This window comes from Erithacus rubecula, assembly GCF_903797595.1.
Source record: "Erithacus rubecula genome assembly, chromosome: 31".
Taxonomy (NCBI): domain Eukaryota; kingdom Metazoa; phylum Chordata; class Aves; order Passeriformes; family Muscicapidae; genus Erithacus; species Erithacus rubecula.
In genome coordinates this window covers 1,724,849-1,747,660 of record NC_136682.1, presented here as the reverse complement: position 1 = coordinate 1,747,660, position 22,812 = coordinate 1,724,849, and the positions used below count along the sequence as shown (strand labels likewise).

At 65.2% G+C, this 22,812-nt stretch overlaps 1 protein-coding gene across 1 annotated transcript in view; it reads right to left on the bottom strand.

The window, feature by feature from the left end:
* KIF5A (kinesin family member 5A) overlaps positions 1 to 22,812 on the bottom strand; it is a gene marked incomplete at its 3' end in the record, with an annotated part of 27,765 nt that extends 4,953 nt beyond the window's left edge. The window contains exons 1-22 of the mRNA XM_079329254.1: positions 22,156 to 22,812; positions 19,772 to 19,859; positions 18,971 to 19,044; positions 18,333 to 18,437; positions 17,871 to 17,919; positions 17,506 to 17,561; positions 17,302 to 17,389; positions 15,764 to 15,888; positions 14,364 to 14,468; positions 13,332 to 13,480; positions 12,552 to 12,700; positions 11,722 to 11,927; positions 11,239 to 11,307; positions 9,338 to 9,544; positions 7,271 to 7,417; positions 6,232 to 6,420; positions 4,480 to 4,597; positions 3,799 to 3,866; positions 2,923 to 3,032; positions 1,102 to 1,203; positions 532 to 592; positions 355 to 426 (exon numbers count right to left, since the gene is read on the bottom strand). Of these exons, the coding sequence (XP_079185380.1) occupies positions 355 to 426; positions 532 to 592; positions 1,102 to 1,203; positions 2,923 to 3,032; positions 3,799 to 3,866; positions 4,480 to 4,597; positions 6,232 to 6,420; positions 7,271 to 7,417; positions 9,338 to 9,544; positions 11,239 to 11,307; positions 11,722 to 11,927; positions 12,552 to 12,700; positions 13,332 to 13,480; positions 14,364 to 14,468; positions 15,764 to 15,888; positions 17,302 to 17,389; positions 17,506 to 17,561; positions 17,871 to 17,919; positions 18,333 to 18,437; positions 18,971 to 19,044; positions 19,772 to 19,859; positions 22,156 to 22,284 (2,466 nt within the window). The 5' untranslated portion in view covers positions 22,285 to 22,812. The remainder of the gene's footprint in view (positions 1 to 354; positions 427 to 531; positions 593 to 1,101; positions 1,204 to 2,922; positions 3,033 to 3,798; positions 3,867 to 4,479; positions 4,598 to 6,231; positions 6,421 to 7,270; positions 7,418 to 9,337; positions 9,545 to 11,238; positions 11,308 to 11,721; positions 11,928 to 12,551; positions 12,701 to 13,331; positions 13,481 to 14,363; positions 14,469 to 15,763; positions 15,889 to 17,301; positions 17,390 to 17,505; positions 17,562 to 17,870; positions 17,920 to 18,332; positions 18,438 to 18,970; positions 19,045 to 19,771; positions 19,860 to 22,155) is intronic.

Below are 22,812 nucleotides of genomic sequence, written 5' to 3'. Positions count from 1 at the left end.
GCGCGGGGACCCCCGTCAGAGCCAGATCCCCCCCCCGGGAAACCTTCCCTTCCCTTCCCTTCCCTTCCCTTCCCTTCCCTTCCCTTCCCTTCCCTTCCCTTCCCTTCCCTTCCCTTCCCTTCCCTTCCCTTCCCTTCCCTTCCCTTCCCTTCCCTTCCCTTCCCTTCCCTTCCCTCCCCTTCCCTTCCCTCCCCCCCCCTCCCCCTCCCTTCCCTTCCCTCCCCCTCCCCTCCCCTCCCTTCCCCTCCCCTCCCCCTCTCTCTGTACCCCATTCCAGCCCCCCATTTGTCCCCCCCCCCGTACCCCCAATCCCCCTTTTGCCCCCCTTTGCCCCCCCATTTTCCCCCCTCTCACTTTCTTGACTCGAGTCGTGACGTCTTGAACAAACAGCTTGCGCAGGTTGTGGAGGGTCTGGAGTTCACGGGCCTGGGGGGGGCAGGGGGTGAGGGGGTGCATGGGCACCCCAGAACCCCCCAGGCCCCCCAGATCCCCCCCAGGCCCCCCTGATCCCCCCCAGGCCCCCCCACCTACCACGGTCTCCTCCAGCCCCTTGAGGTCCTGCTTGGATTGTTCGTGGCGCTCGTAGAGGAGCCTGAGGGGGGTCAGGGACCCCAAAGTTAGGGGGGCTCAGTCCAGGGGGGCACCCCGGGTTTGGAGAGGGCAACCCAAGATTGGAGGGGGTCAGTAAAAGGAGGGGAAGCACCCTGGAGTTGGGGGGGTCACTTCAAGCTTGGGGGGCACCCAAAGAATGGAGGAGTCATACAAGGTTAAGGGGGTTAAGGAGCACCCCAAAACTGGGGGGTCACTTGGAGGTTAGGGAATGCCAGGGGGCCCTGGGGAGCTCTGGGGGTCAGATTTGGGGTCCCAAGGATGGTTCCTGGGGTCTGGGGGCTCTGGTGTGTCAGCAGCATCACGGGGAATGGGGCTGGATCCTGTGGCGAGTCCCTGGTGGGTTCTGGGATTTGGGGCTGGGGCCCCAGGGGAGCGGTTGGGTTGGGGTCTCCAGGGGAATCCCAGGGTTGAGTTGGGGTCTGGGGGAATCCCAGGGTGGGTCGGGGTCCCGGGCAGCCCCAGGCTGGGCTGGGGTCCCGGGGGTCTCACGTCAGCTCCTGCAGCCGCGCTGCCTTGGCGCGCTCCTCCCCCCGCAGCGCCTCGTGCTCCGCCCGCAGCCGCTGCAGCTCCAGCTCCAACTTCTGCTTCTGGCTGCGGGACGGACACACGGACACGGCTCAGACACACGGACACGGCTCAGACACACGGACACGGGATCGACACACGGACACGGCTCAGACACACGGACACGGGACTGACACACGGACACGGCTCAGACAGGGACACACGGACACGGCTCAGACACACGGACACGGCTCAGACAGGGACACACGGACACGGGACCGACACACGGACACGGCTCAGACACATGGACACGGACACACGGACATGGGACAGACACACGGACACAGCTCAGACACACGGACACGGGACCAACACACGGACACGGCTCAGACAGGGACACGGGGACACGGCTCAGACACACGGACACGGCTCAGACAGGGACACACGGACACGGCTCAGACACACGGACACGGCTCAGACAGGGACACGGGACCAACACACGGACACGGCTCAGACAGGGACACACGGACACGGGACCGACACACGGACACGGCTCAGACACATGGACACGGACACACGGACATGGGACAGACACACGGACACGGCTCAGACACACGGACACGGGACCGACACACGGACACGACTCAGACAGGGACACACGGACACGGGACCGACACACGGACACACGGACACGGGACCGACACACGGACACGACTCAGACAGGGACACGGGGACACGGCTCAGACACACGGACACGGCTCAGACAGGGACACACGGACACGGGACCGACACACGGACAGGCTCAGACAGGGACACGGGGGACCGACACACGGACTCGGCTCAGACACACGGACACACGGACACGGCTCGGACAGGGACACACGGACACGGCTCAGACAGGGACACACGGACATGGGACGGACACACAGACTCAGCTCAGACACATGGACACGGACACACAGACACGGCTCGGACAAACGGACACGGCTCAGACACACGGACACGGCTCAGACACGGACACGGGACCGACACACAGACACACGGACATGGCTCAGACAGGGACACACGGACATGGGACCGACACACGGACACAGACCAGACACAGGGACACGGACACGGGACGGACACACGGACACAGACACATGGACACGGGTCAGACACACGGACACACGGACATGGGACAGGCATGGATGGATGAATGGATGGATAGGGGCAATAGATGGACAGACAGGTCAGGGTCAGGGTCAGGGGCTGGTGTGGGTTAGGGGGTCAGGTTTGGGGTCAGGTTTGGGGTCAGGGTCAGGTTTGGGATCAGGGGTCAGGGCGGGGTCAGGGTCAGGTTTAGGGTCAGGGTCAGGTTTGGGGTCAGGTTTGGGGTCAGGGCAGGGTCAGGGTGTGTTTGGGGTCAGGGCAGGGTCAGGGTGTGTTTGGGGTCAGGGTGTGTTTGGGGTCAGGGCGGGGTCAGGGTCAGGTTTGGGATCAGGGTCAGGTTTGGGCTCAGGGTCAGGTTTGGGGTCAGGTTTGGGGTCAGGGCGGGGTCAGGGTCAGGTTTAGGGTCAGGGTCAGGTTTGGGGTCAGGGTGGGGTCAGGGTCAGGTTTGGGGTCAGGGTCAGGTTTGGGGTCAGGGTCAGGTTTGGGATCAGGTTTGGGGTCAGGGCGGGGTCAGGGTCAGGTTTGGGGTCAGGGTCAGGTTTGGGGTCAGGTTTGGGGTCAGGGTCAGGTTTGGGGTCAGGTTTGGGGTCAGGGTGGGGTCAGGGTCAGGTTTGGGGTCAGGGTCAGGTTTGGGGTCAGGGCAGGGTCACTCACTCCCGCAGCTCGTCGATGGTTTTCTGCCGCTCGTTGACCTCGTCCCGCAGCCGCGCCAGCTGCTTGTGCTGCGCCTCGCGCTGGCTCTCGAGCTGCAGCTCCAGCGCCGCCTGTGCCGCCGCGCCTCAGCCCGGGCACCGGCACCGGCACCGGCACCCCAACAGCCCCGGGGCACCCCAACATTCCCCGGGACCCCAACACCGACCGGGCACCCCAACATTCCCCGGGACCCCAACAATCCCCGGGACCCCAACAGCCCCGGGGCACCCCAACATTCCCCGGGACCCCAACACCGACCGGGCACCCCAACAGCCCAGGCACCCCAACAGCCCCGGGACCCCAACACCGACCGGGCACCCCAAAAGCCCCGGGACACCCCAACATTCCCCGGGCACCCCAACACCGACCGGAGCACCCCGAACCCCAACACCGACCAGGACCCCAACAGCCCCGGGGCACCCCAACAGCGATCGCGACCCCAACAACGACCAGGGACCCCAACAACCCCCGGGGACCCCAATACCGACCGGGACCCCAACACCGACCGGGGACCCCAACAGTCCCGAGGACCCCCAAACCGCAACAACCCCAGGGACCCCCAACAGCCCCGGGGCACCCCCGAACCCCAACATCCCCCAGGCACCGCAGCACTTCCCACGGCAGCACCTCCCAGGGACCCCGCACCCCAACACCCTCGGAGACCCCCACACCCCTCCCCCACCCTCGCAGACACCCCAGCATGGCCCAGCCCCCCCAGCACCCCACTCGAGCACATCTCACACACCCTAAGAACCCCCAGCTCCCCCCCCCGCCAAATCCCCCCACCCTTCAGAGACCCCCTGACCCCCCGGTCGCGGTGCCCCCCTCACCCCTCACCTTGACCTCGTCCGTGTCCTGGCTCTCATCCTGCTCCCGCTGCTTCCGAGCTGCGCCCTGTGCCGCCTCTGCGGGAGGGGGGCAGCGACCCCTGAGCCCTGACCCCCCCGTGCCCCCCATACCCTACCCAACCCCCCTGAGCCCCCTGGACCACTCCATTCTCCCCCTATTTCCTTGAGCCCCTGTGCCCCCAGCCCCACCCATACTCCCCTCACCCTCCCGCGCCCCCCACCCTGTTCCAGCAGCTGCCCCAGACCCCGCGCCCCCCGTGCCCCCAGACTCCCCCCGAGCCCCCAGACCCCCCGTGACCCCAGACTCCCCCCGAGCCCCCAGACCCCCCGTGACCCCAAACCCCCTGTGTCCCCAGACTCCCCCCGAGCCCCCGCACCCCCCGTGCCCCCAGGCCCCCTGAGCCCCCAGAACTCCCGTGCCCCCGGACCCCCCATGCTCCCACACTGTCTGAATCCCCCCGTGTCCCCGGACTCCCCCCGTGCTCCCAGACCCCCCGTGCTCCCCCATTGCCCCAAGCCCCTCATTGCTCCAAGCCCCCCATTGCCCCAAGCCCCCGTGCCCCCAGGCCCCCCGTGCTCCCCCATTGCCCCAAGCCCCCCATTATCCCAAGCCCCCGTGCCCCCAGGACCCCCGTGCTCCCCCATTGCCCCAAGCCCCCCGTGGCCCCACCCTGCGCCTGCAGCCGCGCCAGCTCCTCCCCGAGCGCGTCGTGCGCCTCCTCCAGGTGCCGCTTGCGCAGCTCCAGGCTCTGCGCGTACTCGGTCAGCGAGCGGATCTTGGCCTCGTGCTGCAGCGGCACCGGCACCGGCACCGGCTCAGCCTCTGCCCGGGGGCACCGGCACCGCCAGGACCCCCCCGCACCCACCCCGCACCCACCCCACACCATCCCCCCAACACCCGCGGGGGCACCACCCTGGCAACTCCAACCCCAGGACCACCCCCAGGTGCCCCCCGACACTGCCAAGGGAGCCTGACCTGCCACGCCCAGAGCCACCAAGGCCCCACCACAGGGGAGTCCCACCCCCAGGTCACCAATCCCAGGGTCACCAAACCCCCAGAGCCACCAAACTCTGCACCCCTGAACCCTGGGGTCACCAAACTCTGGGTCACCAAACTTGGAGCCACCAAACTCTGCACCCCTGAACCCTGGGGTCACCAAACCCAGGGTCACCAAACCCTCAGAGCCACCCAACTCTGCACCCCTGAACCCTGGGGTCACCAAACCCAGGGTCACCAAACTTGGAGCCACCAAACTCTGCACCCCTGAACCCTGGGGTCACCAAACCCAGAGTCACCAAACCCTCAGAGCCACCAAACTCTGAGCCCCTGAACCCTGGGGTCACCAAACCCAGAGTCACCAAACCCTCAGAGCCACCCAACTCTGCACCCCTGAACCCTGGGGTCACCAAACCCAGGGCCACCAAACCCTTGGACCAGACCCTTGGACCAATAAATTCTGGTGCCACCAAACCCTTGGACCAATAAATTCTGGTGCTACCAAACCTGGGGCTAAGAAATCCATGGTTACCAAACCCCAGGTCGCCAAAACTTAGGGAAACTAAACCCTGGGGCCACCAAAACCTGGGTCACAGAATCCCCAGGCCACCAAACTCTGGGGACACCAAAGCCTTCAGCTGCCAAACCTTGGAGCCACCAAACCCTGTCACAAAAACATCCCAGGGACACAAAACTCCGAGCCACCAATCCCTGGTGACACAAAAACATTCCAGGGACACCTGAGCCGCCAAGCCCTGCCACAAAAACATCCCGGGGACACCTGAGCCACCAAACCCTGTCACAAAAACATCCTGGGGACACAAAACTCCAAGCCAGCAATCCCTGGTGACACAAAAACATTCCGGGGACACAAAACTCTGAGCAGCCAATCCCTGGTGACACAAAAACATCCTGGGAACACCTGAGCCACCAAACCCTGTCACAAAAACATCCCAGGGACACCTGAGCCACCAAACCCTGTCACAAAAACATCCTGGGGACACTTGAGCCACCAAACCCTGTCACAAAAACATCCCGGGGACACCTGAGCCACCAAACCCTGTCACAAAAACATCCCGGGGACACCTGAGCCACCAAGCCCAGTCACAAAAACATCCCAGGGACACAAAACTCAGGAGCCACCAATCCCTGGTGACACAAAAACATCCCGGGGACACAAAACTCTGAGCAGTCAATCCCTGGTGACACAAAAACATCCCAGGGACACCTGAGCCGCCAAACCCTGTCACAAAAACATCCCGGGGACACCTGAGCCACCAAACCCTGTCACAAAAACATCCCAGGGACACAAAACTCCAAGCCACCAATCCCTGGTGATACAAAAACATCCTGGGGACACAAAACTCTGAGCCAGCAATCCCTGGTGTCACCTGTGCCCCCAAAGGCCAGTGTCCCCCTGCACACCTGGGAGATGAGGAGCTGGCAGGAGGACAGCTCTCTCCCTGTCACCTCCAGCTTGCGGTGACACTCCACCTGCAGGTTCTCCAGCTGCCGGCAGCGTTTCACCACCGACTTCACCTCTGACTTGATCTTGCTGATGTAGAGCCGGGCAACGGCAAACTCCTCCTCGATGGCCCCGCTCACCTCCACCGGCTGCAGGGCACAGGTGTGGCACAGGTATGGCAGGGCACAGGTGTGTGGATGGCAGGGCACAGGTGTGTGCATGGCACAGGTATGGCAGAGCACAGGTGTGTGGATGGCAGGGCACAGGTGTGTGCATGACACAGGTATGTGCATGGCACAGGTATGGCAGGGCACAGGTATGTGCATGGCACAGGTATGGCAGGGCAGAGGTGTGTGCATGGCACAGGTATGGCAGGGAACAGGTGTGTGCCATGCACACGTACAGCATGGCACAGGTGTGCACCACACACAGGTGCAGTATGGGTATGGCACGGCACAGGTGTGTGCCATGCACAGGTATGGCATGGCACAGGTGTGCACCACACACAGGTGCAGTATGGGTATGGCACGGCACAGGTGTGTGCCACACACAGGTACAGCATGACACAGGTGTGTGTCACGCACAGGTATGGCTTGCCACAGGTGTGTACTATGCACAGGTACAATATGGGTATGGCAAGGCACAGGTGTGCCCCCAGTGCTCCCATACTCCCGTGACCCCCGTACCCCCCGACCCCCTGTGCCCCCGACCCCCCATGCCCCCGTGCCTCCGATCCCCCGTGCCCCCGATCCCCCTTACCCCCCGTGCCCCCCATACCCCTGTGCCCCCGTGTCCCCGATCCCCCGTGCCCCCCATGCCCCCGTGCCCCCGTACCCCCCATGCCCCCGTGCCCCCGATCCCCCGTGCCCCCCATACCCCTGTGCCCCCGTACCCCCCTTGTCCCCCGTTGCCCCCGATCCCCCGTACCCCCCATGCCCCCGTGCCCCCGACCCCCCATACCCCCATGCCCCCCGATTCCCCCTACCCCGTGCCCCTCACCAGTTTGATGTCGCCGCTGCCCACCAGCGCGCTGAGCTCGCTCAGGTCCCGCAGGAGCCCGTTCAGCACCTCGGCGGCGCGGCGGCGCTGCTGCCCGCCGAGCTCCCGCGCCCGCGACAGCTCCGACTCCAGCGACAGCGTGGTGGCCTGCGACAGCGACAAGTGACACCCTGTTTTTTCCTCTTTGATATCCCATTGGTTTCCCATTGATTTCCCCGTTATTTCCCCGTTTTTCCCCCGTTATTTCCCCGTTTTCCCCCGTTATTGCCACGTTATTTCCCCATTATTTCCTTGTTGGTTTCCCACTGGTTTCCCATTATTTCCCATTGATTTCCCCAGTATTTCCCCATTATTCCCCATTATTTCCCATTGGTTCCCTGTTATGTGCCTATTCATTTCCCATTGGTTCCTCTTTATTTCCCCATTATTTCCCGTTATTCCCCATTATCCCCCATCATTCCCCATCATTCCCCATTATTTCCCCTTATTCCCCATTATTCCCCGTTATTCCCCATTATTTCCCGTTATTGCCCATTATACCCCGTTATTCCTCATTATTCCCCGTTATTCCCCATTATTCCCCTGTTATTCCCCGTTATCCCCCATCATTCTCCGTTATTTCCCCTTTGATTCCCCCATTATTCCCCATCATTCCCCGTTATTTCGCCATCATTCCCCGTTATTCCCCATTATTCCCCTGTTATTTCCCCTTTGATTTCCTCGTTATTTCCCCGTTGTTCCCCGTTACTCCCCGTTATTCCCCATTATTCCCCGTTATCCCCCATGATTCCCCTTTGTTTTCTCCCTTATTCCCCATCATTACCCTGTTATTTCCCCTTTGATTTCCTCGTTATTTCCCCGTTATTCCCCGTTATTTCCCCATCATTCCCCGTTATTTCCCCTTTGATTTCCCCGTTATTTCCCCGTTATCCCCATCATTCCCTGTTATCCCCCGTTATTCCCCATCATTCCCCGTTATTTCCCCTTTGATTTCCCCGCGACTTCCCGTTACTTCCCCATTATTCCCCATCATTCCCTGTTATCCCCCATCATTCCCCATCATTCCTCATTATCCCCCCGTTATTCCCCGTTATCCCCCATCATTCCCCGTTATTTCCCCTTTGATTTCCTCGTTATTTCCCCGTTATTTCCCGTTATTCCCCGTTATTCCCTGTTATCCCCCATCATTCCCCATCATTCCCCATTACTCCCCGTTATCCCCCATCATTCCCCGTTATCCCCCCGTTACTCCCCGTTATCCCCCATCATTCCCCATCATTCCTCATTATCCCCCCGTTATTCCCCGTTACTCCCCGTTATCCCCCATCATTCCCCGTTACTCCCCGTTACTCCCCGTTATTTCCCCATCATTCTCCGTTATTTCTCCTTTGATTTCCCCGTTATTCCCCGTTATTCCCCGTTATCCCCCATCATTCCCCATCATTCCCCATTACTCCCCGTTATCCCCCATCATTCCCCGTTATCCCCCCGTTACTCCCCGTTATCCCCCATCATTCCCCGTTATTCCCCGTTACTCCCCGTTATTTCCCCATCATTCTCCGTTATTTCTCCTTTGATTTCCCCGTTATTCCCCGTTATTTCCCCGTTATTCCCCGTTATCCCCATCATTCCCCATCATTCCCCCCCGTTACTCCCCGTTATCCCCCATCATTCCTCGTTATTCCCCGTTACTCCCCGTTATTTCCCCATCATTCTCCGTTATTTCTCCTTTGATTTCCCCGTTATTCCCCGTTATTTCCCCGTTATCCCCCGTTATCCCCCATCATTCCCCGTTACTCCCCGTTATCCCCCATCATTCCCCGTTACTCCCCGTTATCCCCCATCATTCCCCGTTATCCTCCCGTTATCCCCCATCATTCCCCGCTATCCCCCCGTTATCCCCCATCATTCCCCGTTACTCCCCGTTATCCCCCGTTACTCCCCGTTATCCCCCCGTTATTCCCCGTTATCCCCCCGTTATCCCCCATCATTCCCCGTTATCCCCCCCGCTCTCCCCCACCCCATCCCGCCCCCCTCCCGCTCTCCCGGTCCCTCCCGGTGCCTCACCTCGGTTCTGGCCAGCTCGTCGGCGAGCCGCCGGTTGTGTTTGCCGGTGTCCTCGGCCTCCTGCGCTTTTCGGTCGTAGCTCCGCGCCAGCTCCTCCAGCGCCGCCAGCACCTCGGTGACCTCGGCCCGCGCCGCGCCGTGCTCGGCCCGCAGCGCCGCCAGCTCCCGGCGCGCCGCCTCGCCCCCGCCCCGCGCCGCCGCCAGCACCTGCACCGGGCAGGTACGGGGGTCAGGGGGGCGGGGGGAGGGTCACAGGGGTCAGGGCGAGGGGCACAGGGGTCAGGGTGGGGATCCCAGGGGTCAGGGTGGGGGGCAGAGGGGTCCCAGGGGTCACAGTGGGGGTCCCAAGAGTCACAGTGGGGGTCACAGGAGTCATGGTGGGGGTCATAGGGGTCACAGTGGGGGTCCAGAGGGGTCCCAGGGGTCAGGGTGGGGATCCCAGGGCTCAGAGTGGGGGTCCCAAGGGTCAGAGTGGGGGTTACAGGGGTCAGAGTAGGGTCCAGAGGGGTCCCAGGGGTCACAGTGGGGGTCCCAGGGGTCAGAGTGAGGGTCTCAGGGGTCATGGTGGGGGTCTCAGGGGTCACAGTGGGGGTCCCAGGGGTCACGGTGGGGGTCCCAGGGGTCACAGTGGGGGTCACAGAGGTCACAGTGGGGGTCCCAGGGGTCACAGTGGGCACCCCTGGGGTCAGGGTGGGGGTCCCAGGGGTCAGAGTAGGGTCCAGAGGGGTCCCAGGGGTCAGGGTGGGGGTCTCAGGGGTCAGGGTGGGGGTCGCAGGGGCCACAGTGATGTCCCGGAGGTCACAGTGGGGGTGCTGGGGGTCACAGTGAGGGTGCCAGGGGTTACAGTGGGGGTGCCAGGGGTTACAGTGGGGGTCACAGGGGTCACAGTGGGGGTCACAGAGGTCACGGTGGGGATCCCAGGGGTCAGAGTGAGGGTCTCAGGGGTCATGGTGGGGGTCTCAGGGGTCACAGTGATGTCCCAGGGGTCAGAATGGCTGTCCCAGGGGTCTGAGTGGGGTCCAGAGGGGTTTCAGGGGTCAGACTGAGTGTCCCAGGGGTCACAATTGGGGTCCCAGGGGTCAGGGTGGGGGTCTCAGGGGTCACAGTGATGTCCCAGGGGTCAGAATGGCTGTCCCAGGGGTCTGAGTGGGGTCCAGAGGGGTTTCAGGGGTCAGACTGAGTGTCCCAGGGGTCACAATTGGGGTCCCAGGGGTCAGGATGGGGGTCTCAGGGGTCACAGTGATGTCCCAGGGGTCAGACTGAGCATCCCAGGGGTCACAGCGGCGGTCCCAAGGGTCAGGGTGGGGGTCCCAAAGGTCAGGGTGAGGGTCACAGGGGTCACAGTGGGGGTCCCAATGGGCAGGGTGGGGGTCCCAGGGGTCACAGTGATGTCCCAAGGGTCAGACTGAGCATCCCAGGGGTCTGAGTGGGGTCCCAGGGGTCGGGGGGGGGTCCCAGGGGTCAGGGTGGGGGTCTCAGAGGGGGCCAGAAGGGTCAGGGTGGGATCACAGGGATCAGAATGTGGGTCCCAGGGGTCATGGTGGGGGTCCCAGGGGTCACAGTGGGGTCCAGAGGGGTCATAGTGGGCAGCCCAGAGGTCAGAATGGGGGTCCCAAGGGTCAGGGTGGGAACCCCAGGGGTCAGAATGGGGGTCCCAGGGGTCAGAATGGGGGTCCCAGGGGTCAGAGTGGGCGTCCCAAGGGTCAGGGTGGGGGTCACAGGGGTCACGGTGGGGGTCCCACAGGAGATCCAAATTTTGGAGGGTCCCAGGTACCCTGGGTGAAGGGGGCCAGGAGTTGGGGTCCCAGAGGGGTGCAGGGGGGTCCCAGGGTTGTGGGTGGGGTGCAGGGGGTCAGTCAGATGGGGGAGGCTCACAGGGGGGTCACAGGACCCCCACTCACCTCCTCCTGGTCCAGCATCTGCTGCTTGAGCTTCTCCATGATCTGGCTCTGCTGGTTGATCTCATCATCCTGGGGGGCACGGGGGGGCACGGGGGTCACCCCGGGCGGGGTGGGGGGTCCGAGGGGAGCGAGGAGATGCCAAGGGGGGTCCCAAAAACCCTGGGGGTCCCTGGTCAGACTGGGGGAGTCCCCAAATATCCTGAGGAGCTCAGGGGTGCTGGGGCGGGGGTCTCTCAACAGACTGGGGGGTCCCCAAATATGCTGGGGAGTTTGGAGATGCTGGGGGGGTCCCTGGGCAGATTGGGGGCTCCCCAAATATCCTGGGGGTTTCCGAGATGCTGGGAGGGGTCTCTGGTCAGACTGGGGGGGTCCCCAAGTGTCCTGGGGACTCGGGGGTGCTGGGGATGTCCCCAAGTGTTCTGGGGGGCTCCGAGATGCTGGGGGGGGTCTCTGGCAGGTCTGGGGGGTTTTGGGGACCCCCACCTTGTCGTCCAGCTGCTTGTAGAGTTTGCGGATCTCCTCCTCGTACTTGCGCCGCTCCTCGTCCGAGATGTGGATGACGATGGAGGAGCTGTTGTCGTTCAGGGGGGGCTCCTCGGGGGCGCCCCCTGGACCCTCCCCCGGCCCCTCCCCCGGCCCCGGCTCGGCCTCCGCCTCGTTCAGCTGCTCCGTCTCGGGCACGGCCTCCCCTGGGGGGGGAGGCACGGCTCAGGGGGGGCATCGAGGCTGGGGGACCCCCAGATCTGGGGCGCCGAGATGCGACCCCCACTGTGACCCTGGGACCCCCACTGTGACCCTGGGACCCCCCTGGGACCCCCACTGTGACCCTTAGGACGCCCACCCTGACCCCTGGGACCCCCATTCTGACCCCTGGGACCCCCACTGAGACCCCTGGGACCCCAATGAGACCCCTGCGACCCCCAGTGTGACCCTGGGACCCCATTGGGACCCCTGAGACCCTGGGACGCCCATTCTGACCCCTGGGACCCCCACTGTGACCCTGCGACCCCCACTGTGACCCTGGGACCCCACTGTGACTCCCACTGTGACCCTGGGACCCCCATTCTGACCCCTGGGACCCCCACTGTGACCCTGTGACCCCCACTGTGACCCTGGGACCCCATTGGGACCCCTGAGACCCCCACTCTTGTCCCTAACACCCCCACTGTGACCCTGGGACCCTCCCCCCCCATAACTCCTGTGACCCAATCTCGTGGTGCCCCCCATCTATGAGTGCCCCCACTGAAAGACACGGCCCGGGGGTCTGTGCTGGGGGGTCTGGGGTCCCCCCCATCTCCGGGGTCGCCCCTCACCGCTGCGCCAGCGGCTCAGCTCCGCCTCCAGCCGCGCCAGCGTCTCCCGCAGCGCTTTGTTCTTCTCCTTCTCCTTCTCGAACTTCTTCTTCCACTGCTCGGCCGTCAGCTCCAGGTTCACCGAGGCCGTGTTCTTGATGGTCTTGGCCCTGGGGGCACCCCCAAACTGGCACCCCCAAACTGGCACCCCGGACCCCCGTGGGGCGCAGGGGGGCACTAAGGTGGGGTGGGGGTGTCCTGGGTACGTGGGGGGGCGCTGAATCCACGGGGGCACTTGGGGCAGATGTGGGGGTGCAGATGGGACTCCCCCCATTTCTGACATGAGAGAGGCTCGGGGGTCTCAGGGAGGTGCAGACCCCCCCCCCCCCCCCATTTGTGACAAGATCGTGGTTCGGGAGGCACAGGGAGGTGCGGGACCCCCCCCTCAATTCCGACATGAGAGAGGTTCGGGGGGTGCAGAGAGGTGCGGGACCCCCTCCTAGCCCCACCAATTCCCCCCCATTTCTGACACGATCGTGGCTCAGGGGGCGCAGGGAAGTGCAGACCCCCCCAGTCCCCCCATTTCTGGCACGATCGTGGCTCGGGGGATGAAGGAAGGGTTGGGACTCCCCCAATTCCCAATATGAGCGTGGCTCGGGGGGCGCAGGGAGGTGCAGACCCCCCTCCCATTTCCGATATGAGCGAGATTCGGGGGGTCACAGTGAGGTGCAGACCCCCCCATTTCTGACACGATCGTGGCTCGGGGGTCTCAGGGAGGTGCAGACCCCCCCCAGGCCGCACCTCTGGCCGAACATGAGCGTGGATTTGGTCTCGGCGTCGTTGTAGCTGCTGGGCGAGCAGCAGATGAACATGGTGGTGCGGCAGTTGCCGCCCAGCGAGTCCTGCAGGATCCGCGTCATCTTGCTGTCGCGATAGGGCACGTACGCCTTCTGCGGGGGGAGGGGCGGGGTCAGAGGGGGGAGCCCCAAAAGACCCCGGGGGGGCGGGGGGCTCAGGGGGACAGGGGAGGGGCAGGGGGTTCAGGGGACCCCCCACTCGGGGGCAGGGGGACACGCGGGTTGGGGACACGGGGGGTTTGGGGGGGACACACGGGGGGTTTGGGGGCTCGGGTTGGGGACCCAGGAGGGGCGGGGGGCTCAGGGGGACACACAGGTAGTGAAGGGGATTCAGGGGGACACACGGAAGGAGTCTGGGGGCTCGGGTTGGGGACACAGGAGGGGCAGGGGGCTCAGGGGGACACACGGAAGGAATTGGGGGGCTCATGGAGGACAGGGGGCTCGGGTTGGGGACAAGGAGCTCAGGGGGACACGGGGAAGGGGTTGGGGGGCTCGGGTTGGGGTCATACGGGGGACAGGGGTCTCAGGGGGACACACAGCGGGGGAAGGGGGTTCAGGGGGTCTCTTGGGGGGGAAGGGGGCTCGGGTTGTGGACAAGGGGCTCAGGGGGACACACGGGGGGTTTGGGGGCTCGGGCTGGGGACAGGGGTCTCAGGGGGACACACAGTGGCGGAAGGGGGTTCAGGGGGTCTCTTGGGGGGGAAGGGGGCTCGGGTTGGGGACAGGGGGATGTCCCCATGAGGACGGGGCACGGCGTGGGCAGGGGGTGACACAGCGGGGGAGGGGCTCAGCCCGTGTCCCCCACCCCAGGACACCCGCGGCGGGGGGGGGACACTGGGGAGGAGACCATAGGGGGAGGGGGCTCAGCAGGAGGGAAAGAGCGGGGGGGGAGGCGCAGCCAGGACCCCCGAACTGGGGGACACAAGGGGGGGTCCCAAAGAGGGGGGGGCACGGGGGGGCACCCCGGGGGTCGCACCGTGCCCTCGGCCAGCGCAGAGATGACGTTGCCCAGCGCCGACAGCGACTTGTTGATGTTTTTGGCCTCGTCCAGCACGGCGCCCTCCGCCCCCGTCTTGCTCACCTGGGGAGGGGGCGGCGATCAGGGACCCCCTACCCTGGGGAGGCTCCCAGCCCCCCACCCAAGGAGACCCCCGGACCGGACACCCCCCACCCAGAAAGCTGATGGGTCCCAACCCCCAAAAAATATTGACACCCCCCCTCCCAAGATCCCCATCCTTCCAAAGAGTCAATGTACCCCGAAAACCCCAAAAACTGCCCCAGATGCCTCGTTCTCCAAATAAACCCCAAAATCCCAATAACCCCCAAAATCCCAATAACCCCCAAAATCCCAATAACCCCCAAAACCCGAATAATCCCCAAAATCCCAATAACCCCCAAAATCCCAATAACCCCCAAATTCCATGGACTCCCCCCAAAACCCTCACCCTCCCAATGCCCCCCAAAATCCCATGAAGACCCCCAGGCCCCACCCCTCCATGGGGGACACCCCTCCCGTGCCCCCCTGAACCCCAGCTCTGCAATCCCCCAACTCTTGGGGTGCCCCCACTTTTGGGGTGCCCCCACCTTTGGGATTCCCACTTTTGGGATCCCCCACTTTTGGGGTGCCCCCCCTTTTGGAATCCCCCCACTTTTGGGATTCCCCCATCTTTAGGGTCTCCCCACTTTTGGGGTCGCCCCACTTTTGGAATCCCGCCAGTTTTGGGGTGCCCCTTTTTGGGATCTCCCACTTTTTGGATCCCCCACTTTTGGGGTGCCCCACTTTTGGGGTCCCTCCCCCCTTTTGGGATCACCCCACTTTTGGGATCCCCTACTTTTGGAATCCCCCACTCTTGGGGTGCGCTCACTTTTGGGGTGCCCCCCCTTTTGGGATCCCCCCACTCTTGAGATGCCCCACCTTTGGGATCACCCAGCTCTTGGGGTGCCCTCACCTTTGGGGTCCCCCACCTTTTGGGGTGCCCCTACTTTTGGGATCCCACCCCCCTTTTGGGATCACCCCAGTTTTGGGATCCCCTACTTTTGGGGTGCCCCTACTTTTAGGGTGCCCCCACTTTTAGGGTGCCCCCACCTTTGGGATCCCCACTTTTGGGATCCCCCACTTTTGGAATCCCCCCACTTTTGGGATCCCCCACCTTTGGGATTCCCCCACTTTTGGGGTCGCCCCACTTTTGGAATCCCGCCAGTTTTGGGGTGCCCCTTTTTCGATCTCCCACTTTTGGGATCCCCCCACTTTCGGGGTGTCCCATCTTTGGGAACCCCCACTTTTGGGATTCCTCACTTTTGGGATCCCCCCACTTTCGGGGTGCCCCTTTTCGGGGTGTCCCCACTTTCGGGGTGCCCCCTTTCGGGGTGTCCCACCTTCTCGCTGCCCGCCAGGTCCACCAGGTAGAGTTTCCCGCTGAGTTTCTGCTCGGTCTCCACGTTCTCCTGCTTGATGTGGATGAGGAAGATGCTGTGGCTGCGGGAGCTGTGCTCGTTCATGTCTGCGGGACGGGCACGCGTCGGGGGCGGCACCCCAAAACCGGCCGGGCCCGCCGCACCCCAAAACTGACCGGACCCCACTGCACCCCAAAACTGATCACAAATCCCACTGCACCCCAAAACCGGCCGGGCCCGCCGCACCCCAAAACTGGCCGGACCCCACTGCACCCCAAAACTGATCACAAACCCCACTGCACCCTAAAACCGGCCGGACCCGCCGCACCCCAAAACTGACCGGACCCCACTGCACCCCAAAACTGATCATGGACCCCACTGCACCCCAAAACCGGCCGGACCCGCCGCACCCCAAAACTGGCCGGACCCGCCGCACCCCAAAACTGATCATGGACCCCACAGCACCCCAAAACTGATCACAAACCCCACAGCGCCCCAAAACCGGCCGGACCCGCGGCACCCCAAAACTGACCGGACCCCACTGCACCCCAAAACTGATCATGGACCCCACTGCACCCCAAAACCGGCCGGGCCCGCCGCACCCCAAAACTGATCATGAACCCCACAGTGACCCCACAGCACCCCAAAACTGATCATGGACCCCACTGCACCCCAAAACCGGCCGGACCCGCCGCACCCCAAAACTGGCCGGACCTGCCGCACCCCAAAACTGATCATGAACCCCACAGTGACCCCACAGCACCCCAAAACTGATCATGGACCCCACTGCACCCCAAAACTGATCACAAACCCCACAGCGTCCCAAAACCGGCCGGACCCGCCGCACCCCAAAACTGATCATGGACCCCACAGTGACCTCGCTGCACCCCAAACTGACCGCGGACCCCTCAGTGTGTCCCCAGTGTCCCCAGTGTCCCCCAGTATCCCCACTGTCTCCAGTGTCCCCACTATCCCCATTCTCCCCAATTCCCCCAGTGTCCCAGTGTCCCAGTGTTCCCAATCCTCCCAGTGTCCCCATTGTCCCCCAGTGTCTCCAGTGTCCCCATTCTCCCCAATGCCCCCAGTGTCCCCAATGTACCCAATCCCCCCAGTGCTCCCAATGTCCCCAGTGTCCCAGTATCCCCAGTGTCCCAGTGTACCCCAGTGTTCCAGTGTCCCCAGTATCCCCAGTGTCCCCATTGTCCCCCAGTGTCTCCAGTGTCTCCATTCTCCCCAATGCCCCCATGTCCCCAGTATCCCCAGTATCCCCAGTATCCCCAGTATCCCCAGTATCCCCAGTGTCCCCAGTGTCCCCAATGTCCCCAATCCCCCCAGTGTTCCCAATGTCCCCAGTGTCCCAGTATCCCCAGTATCCCAGTGCCCCCAGTGTTCCAGTGTCCCCAATGTCCCCAGTATCCCCAGTATCCCCAGTGTCCCCAGTGTCCCCAATGTCCCCAGTATCCCCAGTGTCCCCAGTGTCCCCAATGTCCCCAGTGTCCCCAATGTCCCCAGTCCCTCACTGGTGACAGCCACGTGCCGGTTGGATTTCCCCTCGTCGATGACATCCAGGATCTCCTCGGGGCTGGACACGAACCGCTCGGTGCAGCCCTGGGGGGATGGGCGGGGTCAGGGGGGGTCAGGGGGACCCCGGCCCCTCCCCCACCCGGGACCCCGGCCCCTCCCCCACCCCGGAGTGACCCCCCCCCGACCCCTCCCCCCCTCACCTTGACGTAGGGGACCCGGTTCTTGTCCTCGTGCACCGACAGGTTGGTTTTGGTCACTGGGGGGACACGAGGGGGGTGGGAACGGCCCGAGGGGCTCCCAGTGCATCCCAGTAACCACCCAGTGTCGCCCAGTAACCACCCAGTGCCGCCCAGTAACCACCCAGTGCCGCCCAGTAACCACCCACTGCCGCCCAGTAACCACCCAGTGCCTCCCAGTGACCTCCCAGTAACCACCCAGTGCCTCCCAGTGCCTCCCAGTAACCAACCAGTGCCGCCTAGTGCCTCCCAGCAACCACCCACTGCCGCCCAGTAACCACCCAGTGCCTCCCAGTGCCTCCCAGCATCCCCCAGTGCTCCCCACTCACTGTCCAGCAGGTCCCGGATCTTGTCCAGGTAAATCTCAAAGTAGGACACCTGGGGGGGGATGGGCGTGTCAGGGGGGGTTGGGGTCAGCCAGTGACACCCCCCCAGTGCCCCCAGTGCTCCCAGTGCCCCCCCAGTGCTCCCAGTGCTCCCAGTTCCCCCTGTTTCCCCAGTGCTCCCAGTGCCCCCAGTGCTCCCAGTTCCCCCAGTTCCCCCAGTGCCCCCAGTGCCCCCAGTGCCCCCAGTGCCCCCAGTGCCCCCAGTGCCCCCCAGTGCCCCCAGTGCCCCCCAGTGCTCCCAGGTCCCCCAGTTCCCCCAGTTCCCCCAGTGCCCCCAGTTCCCCCTCCCAGTGCCCCCAGTTCCCCCAGTTCTCCCAGTGCTCCCAGTTCCCCCAGTTCCCCCAGTGCCCCAGTCCTCCCAGTTCCCCCAGTTCTCCCAGTTCCCCCAGTGCCCCCAGTGCCCACCTTGATGTGGAACTCCAGGTTCTCGTCCATGGAGTAGATGTGGTTGAAGATGTCCCGGGCGATGCGGGGGATGATCCCCATCTGCTGGGGGTCGTGCAGCTTCCCCTGGGGGGGCGGGGGGGGGGCGGTGACCACCCGAGGAGTCCGGGACCCCCCCAGTGCCCCCCAGTGACCCCCAGTGCCCCCAGTGACCCCCAGTGCCCCCAGTGCTCCCCAATATCCCCAGTCCCCTCCAGCGCCCCCCTGATACCCCCAGTGCCCCCCAGTGGCCCCAGTGCTCCCCTGATACCCTCCAGTGCCCCCACTGCCCCCAGTGCCTCCCAGTGCCTCCCAGTGCTCCCAGTGCCCCACCAGTGCCTCCCAGTGCTCCCAGTACCCCCAGGGCCCCCCCGATATCCTCAGTGCCCCCAGTGCTTCCAGTGCCCCCCGGTGCCCCCCCAGGTCCCCCCAGTGCCCCCAGGTCTCCCAATGCCCCCAGTGCCCCCAGTGCCACCCCAGTGCTCCCAGTGCCCCCAGTGCCCCCAGTGCCTCCCAGTGCCTTCCAGTGCTCCCAGTACCCCCAGTGCCCCCCCGATATCCCAGTGCCCCCCAGTGCCCCCAGTGTCCCCAGTGCCCCCAGTGCCCCCAGTGCCCCTCACCTCCATGGTGTGGGTCTTGCCCGATGACGTTTGCCCGTAGGCAAAGATGGTCCCGTTGTACCCGGCCAGAACATCTGGGGGGGGGGGGGGACACGGCTGTGGGACCCCCAAACCCCCCCCCCGGACCCCCAAACATCCCCCGGGACCCCCAAACACCCCCCGGGACCCCCAAACACCCCCCGGATCCCCAAACATCCCCTGGGACCCCAAACACCCCCCCGGGACCCCCAAACACCCCCCGGATCCCCAAACATCCCCTGGGACCCCAAACACCCCCCGGGACCCCCAAACACCCCCCGGATCCCCAAACACCCCCCGGGGACCCCAAACACCCCCTGGGACCCCAAACACCCCCCGGGAACCCCAAAAAACCCCTGGGATCCCCTCTCTGTCCTCGCTCTCTCCCCTCTCTGTCCCCTCCCTGTCCCCTCCCTGTCCCCGCTCTGTCCCCTCTCCGTCCCCTCTCTGTCCCCGCTCTGTCCCCTCTCTGTCCCCTCCCTGTCCCCGCTCTGTCCCCTCTCTGTCCCCTCTCTGTCCCCTCTCTGTCCCCGCTCTGTCCCCTCTCTGTCCCCTCTCTGTCCCCTCTCTGTCCCCTCTCTGTCCCTCCCTGTCCCCTCTCTGTCCCCTCTCTGTCCCTCTCTGTCCCCTCTCTGTCCCCTCCCTGTCCCCTCTCTGTCCCCTCTCTGTCCCCGCTCTGTCCCCTCTCTGTCCCCTCTCTGTCCCCTCCCTGTCCCCTCTCTGTCCCCGCTCTGTCCCCTCCCTGTCCCCGCTCTGTCCCCTCCCTGTCCCCCTGTCCCTCACCCTTGACGATCTGCATGGCACACGCGTGGTACACCTGCTCCTGGGTGGTGTTCGGGGGGAACACACGGTCGAACACGTAGGGTTTGCCCTGGGGGGACACAAGGGGACACACGGGGGGGTCACTGACCCCAGAGCCCCCCCGAGGCGCGGGGGGTGACGGGCTCAGGGCTCAGAGACCCCCACAGCCACCCTACAGACCCTCATAGATCACATAGAACCCCCACAGACCCTCACAGCCACCCAGAGATCCCCAGACACCCCCACGGACCCCCAGACACCCCCACAGACCCCCACAGCCACCCATTGACTCCCGCAGGCACATCAGCCACCCTACAGACCCCCAGAGACCCCTCCAGCCTCCCACAGACCCCCACAGACCCCTCAGCTGCCCCACAGACCCCCACGAGCTGTCTTGGCCCCCCTAAGACCCCTCAGCTCCCTACAGACCCCCAAACACCCCCACAGACCCTCCAGTCCCCGTGTGGACCCCACAGACCCCTCAGCCCGCCCCCCACACGAAGTCCTCATCCCCCCAGAGACTCCCGTGGACCCCCCTCCGAGTCCCCCATAGAGAGTCAGACACCCCCAGAGACCCCCTACCCGCCCAGAGACCCCCAGAGACTCCCCCCAGCCCCTCCGAGCCCCACGGCGGGAGCTGTCCGGGCCCCGGTGCTGAGCGCGGGAACGGGGACACGGACACGGGGACAGGGGGACATGGGGACATGGGGACAGGGGGACAGGGGGACAGGGGGACAGGGGGCAGGGGGACATGGGGACATGGGGACAGAGGGACACACGGGGCAGGAGGACATGGGGACACGGTGACACGGGGGCAGGGGGACACACAGACACACGTACACACGGACACACGGACACAGGGACACGGGGACTTGGGGACTTGGGGACGCACGGACACACGGACACAGGGGAACAGGGACACAGGGACATGGGGACTTGGGGAAGCACGGACACACGGACACGGAGTCACACGGACACACAGACAGAGAGACACGGGGACACGGGGGCAGGGGAACACACGGACACGGGGACATGGGGACATGGGGACATGGGGACATGGGGACACACGGACACAGCCGGTGACAGCAGCCGGCGCCCCCGCTGTCCCGGCCCCCCCGGCCCCCCCGGCCCCCCCGGCCCCCCGCAGCCGCCGCAGCACCGCGGCCCCGCCCGCCGCCGGTCACGCACCCCCCCGCACCCCCCATCCCGCACCCCCCCGCACCCCCCGCCCCACCGCCCCCGGCCCTGCGCCCCCAGCCCGCAACGCCACCCCTGCACCTCCCCCCGCACCCGCAATCCTCCTCACCCCGCATTGCGCCGGCACAGCCGCACCGCCACAGCCCCTGCACGGACCCATCCGCGGACCCCCACCCATGCACCCATCCACGGACCCCATCCATGGACCCCCATCCGCGGACCCCCCCACCCATGGACCCCCATCCATGGACCCCCCACCCATGCACCCATCCACGGACCCCCCCCACTCATGGACCGCCCCCCTCATCCACGAACCCCCCCCCATCCACGGACCCCCATCCACAGATCCCCCCGTCCACAGACCACCCCATCCACGGACCCCCATTCACAGACCCCCCCCCCCACCATCCACAGACCCCCCCAATCCATGGACCCCATTCACGGACCCCCATCCACGGACCCCATCCATGGATCACCCCGCACTCACGGACCCCCATCCACGGACCCCCATCCACAGACGCCCCCGCACTCACGGACCCCCCCTCCGCATTCAAAGACATCCCCTGTCCACGGATCGCCCCCCACCCATAGACCCCCCTGTTCACTGACCCATCCCATCCACGGAACCCCCAATTCACTGAACCCCCTCCCACATCCACGGACCCCTCCTAATCCACAGACCCCCATCCACAGACCCCCCTAATCCACAGACCCCCATCCACGGACCCCCCGCACCCACACCCCGCTGTCCCCCCGGGCAAGGTGGGGGCGTTATGGAGGGGGTTATTTTGGGGGTCTCAGACATCGCCCGCCTGAGCACCCTAACAAAGGGCAGGGCCGCAGCGGGAGGGGGAGGGGGGGATCTGCGGCAACCCCCCCCCCCCCCCGTTAATATGGGGTCCGATCGTGCCGCCCCCCCGGGGGTCAGGGCGGTTCCGCTGGTTGTAAACACAGCCCCCCTCCCCCCCCCCGGCAAACTGGGAGTGCCGGGAGCCTGGAGGGGGGGAGCGGGGGGGGGGGGCGTGGGGAGAGTCCCGGGGGGCGGCGGCCACACCCAGAACCGCTCCCCCCCTCAATAACAGCTTCTGCCCCCCAAGTGCCAGCGCCCCGCGCCGGACAGTCACCCACTCCCCAGTCCCGGGGGTCCCGCGCCCCCCGCACTGACTCACCCCCACCACGACGCTGTCGTCCCCCTGGAACACGGGCAGGAATTTGTCCCCCCGCAGGATCTCGGCCTGGTTGAGGGGCCGGAACCGGCACAGGACCTTGATGCTGCACTCGGAGCTGGGCTCGGCCATGGCGGGGGTCGGGGGGCGTCGAGAGGGGGGGCCAAGGGGGCGGCTGGTGCTCGGGGGCGGGGGGCTGCTCACAGCCTAAGGGTCAGGCGGGGGTGCCGAGGGGTACCCGGGGGTGCGGGATGCTGCTCAGGGATGCAGGATGCTGCTCAGAGATGGCGGGTGGTACCCAGAGATGCAGGATGCTGCTCAGGGATGCAGGATGCTGCCCGGATGGTACCCAGGGATGCAGGATGCTGCTCAGCGCCGCAGGGTGGTACCCAGAGATGCAGGATGCTGCGCAGGGATGCAGGATGCTGCCCGGGTGGTACCCAGAGATGCAGGATGCTGCTCAGGGATGCAGGATGCGGGCTGCAGGATGCGGGAGGCGGCGCCGGGCGGGGCTGACGCTCCGCAGCTGCCGCTGTCGCCGCTCCTGTGACCGCTGCTGTCGCCACTGCAGCCCCGGCACCGGCGGGTGGGGGGGGGCCAAACCCCCGCGCCCCCTCCCCCGCCTTAAGGTGGAGCCGCCCGCGGCTCTTAAGGTGGACG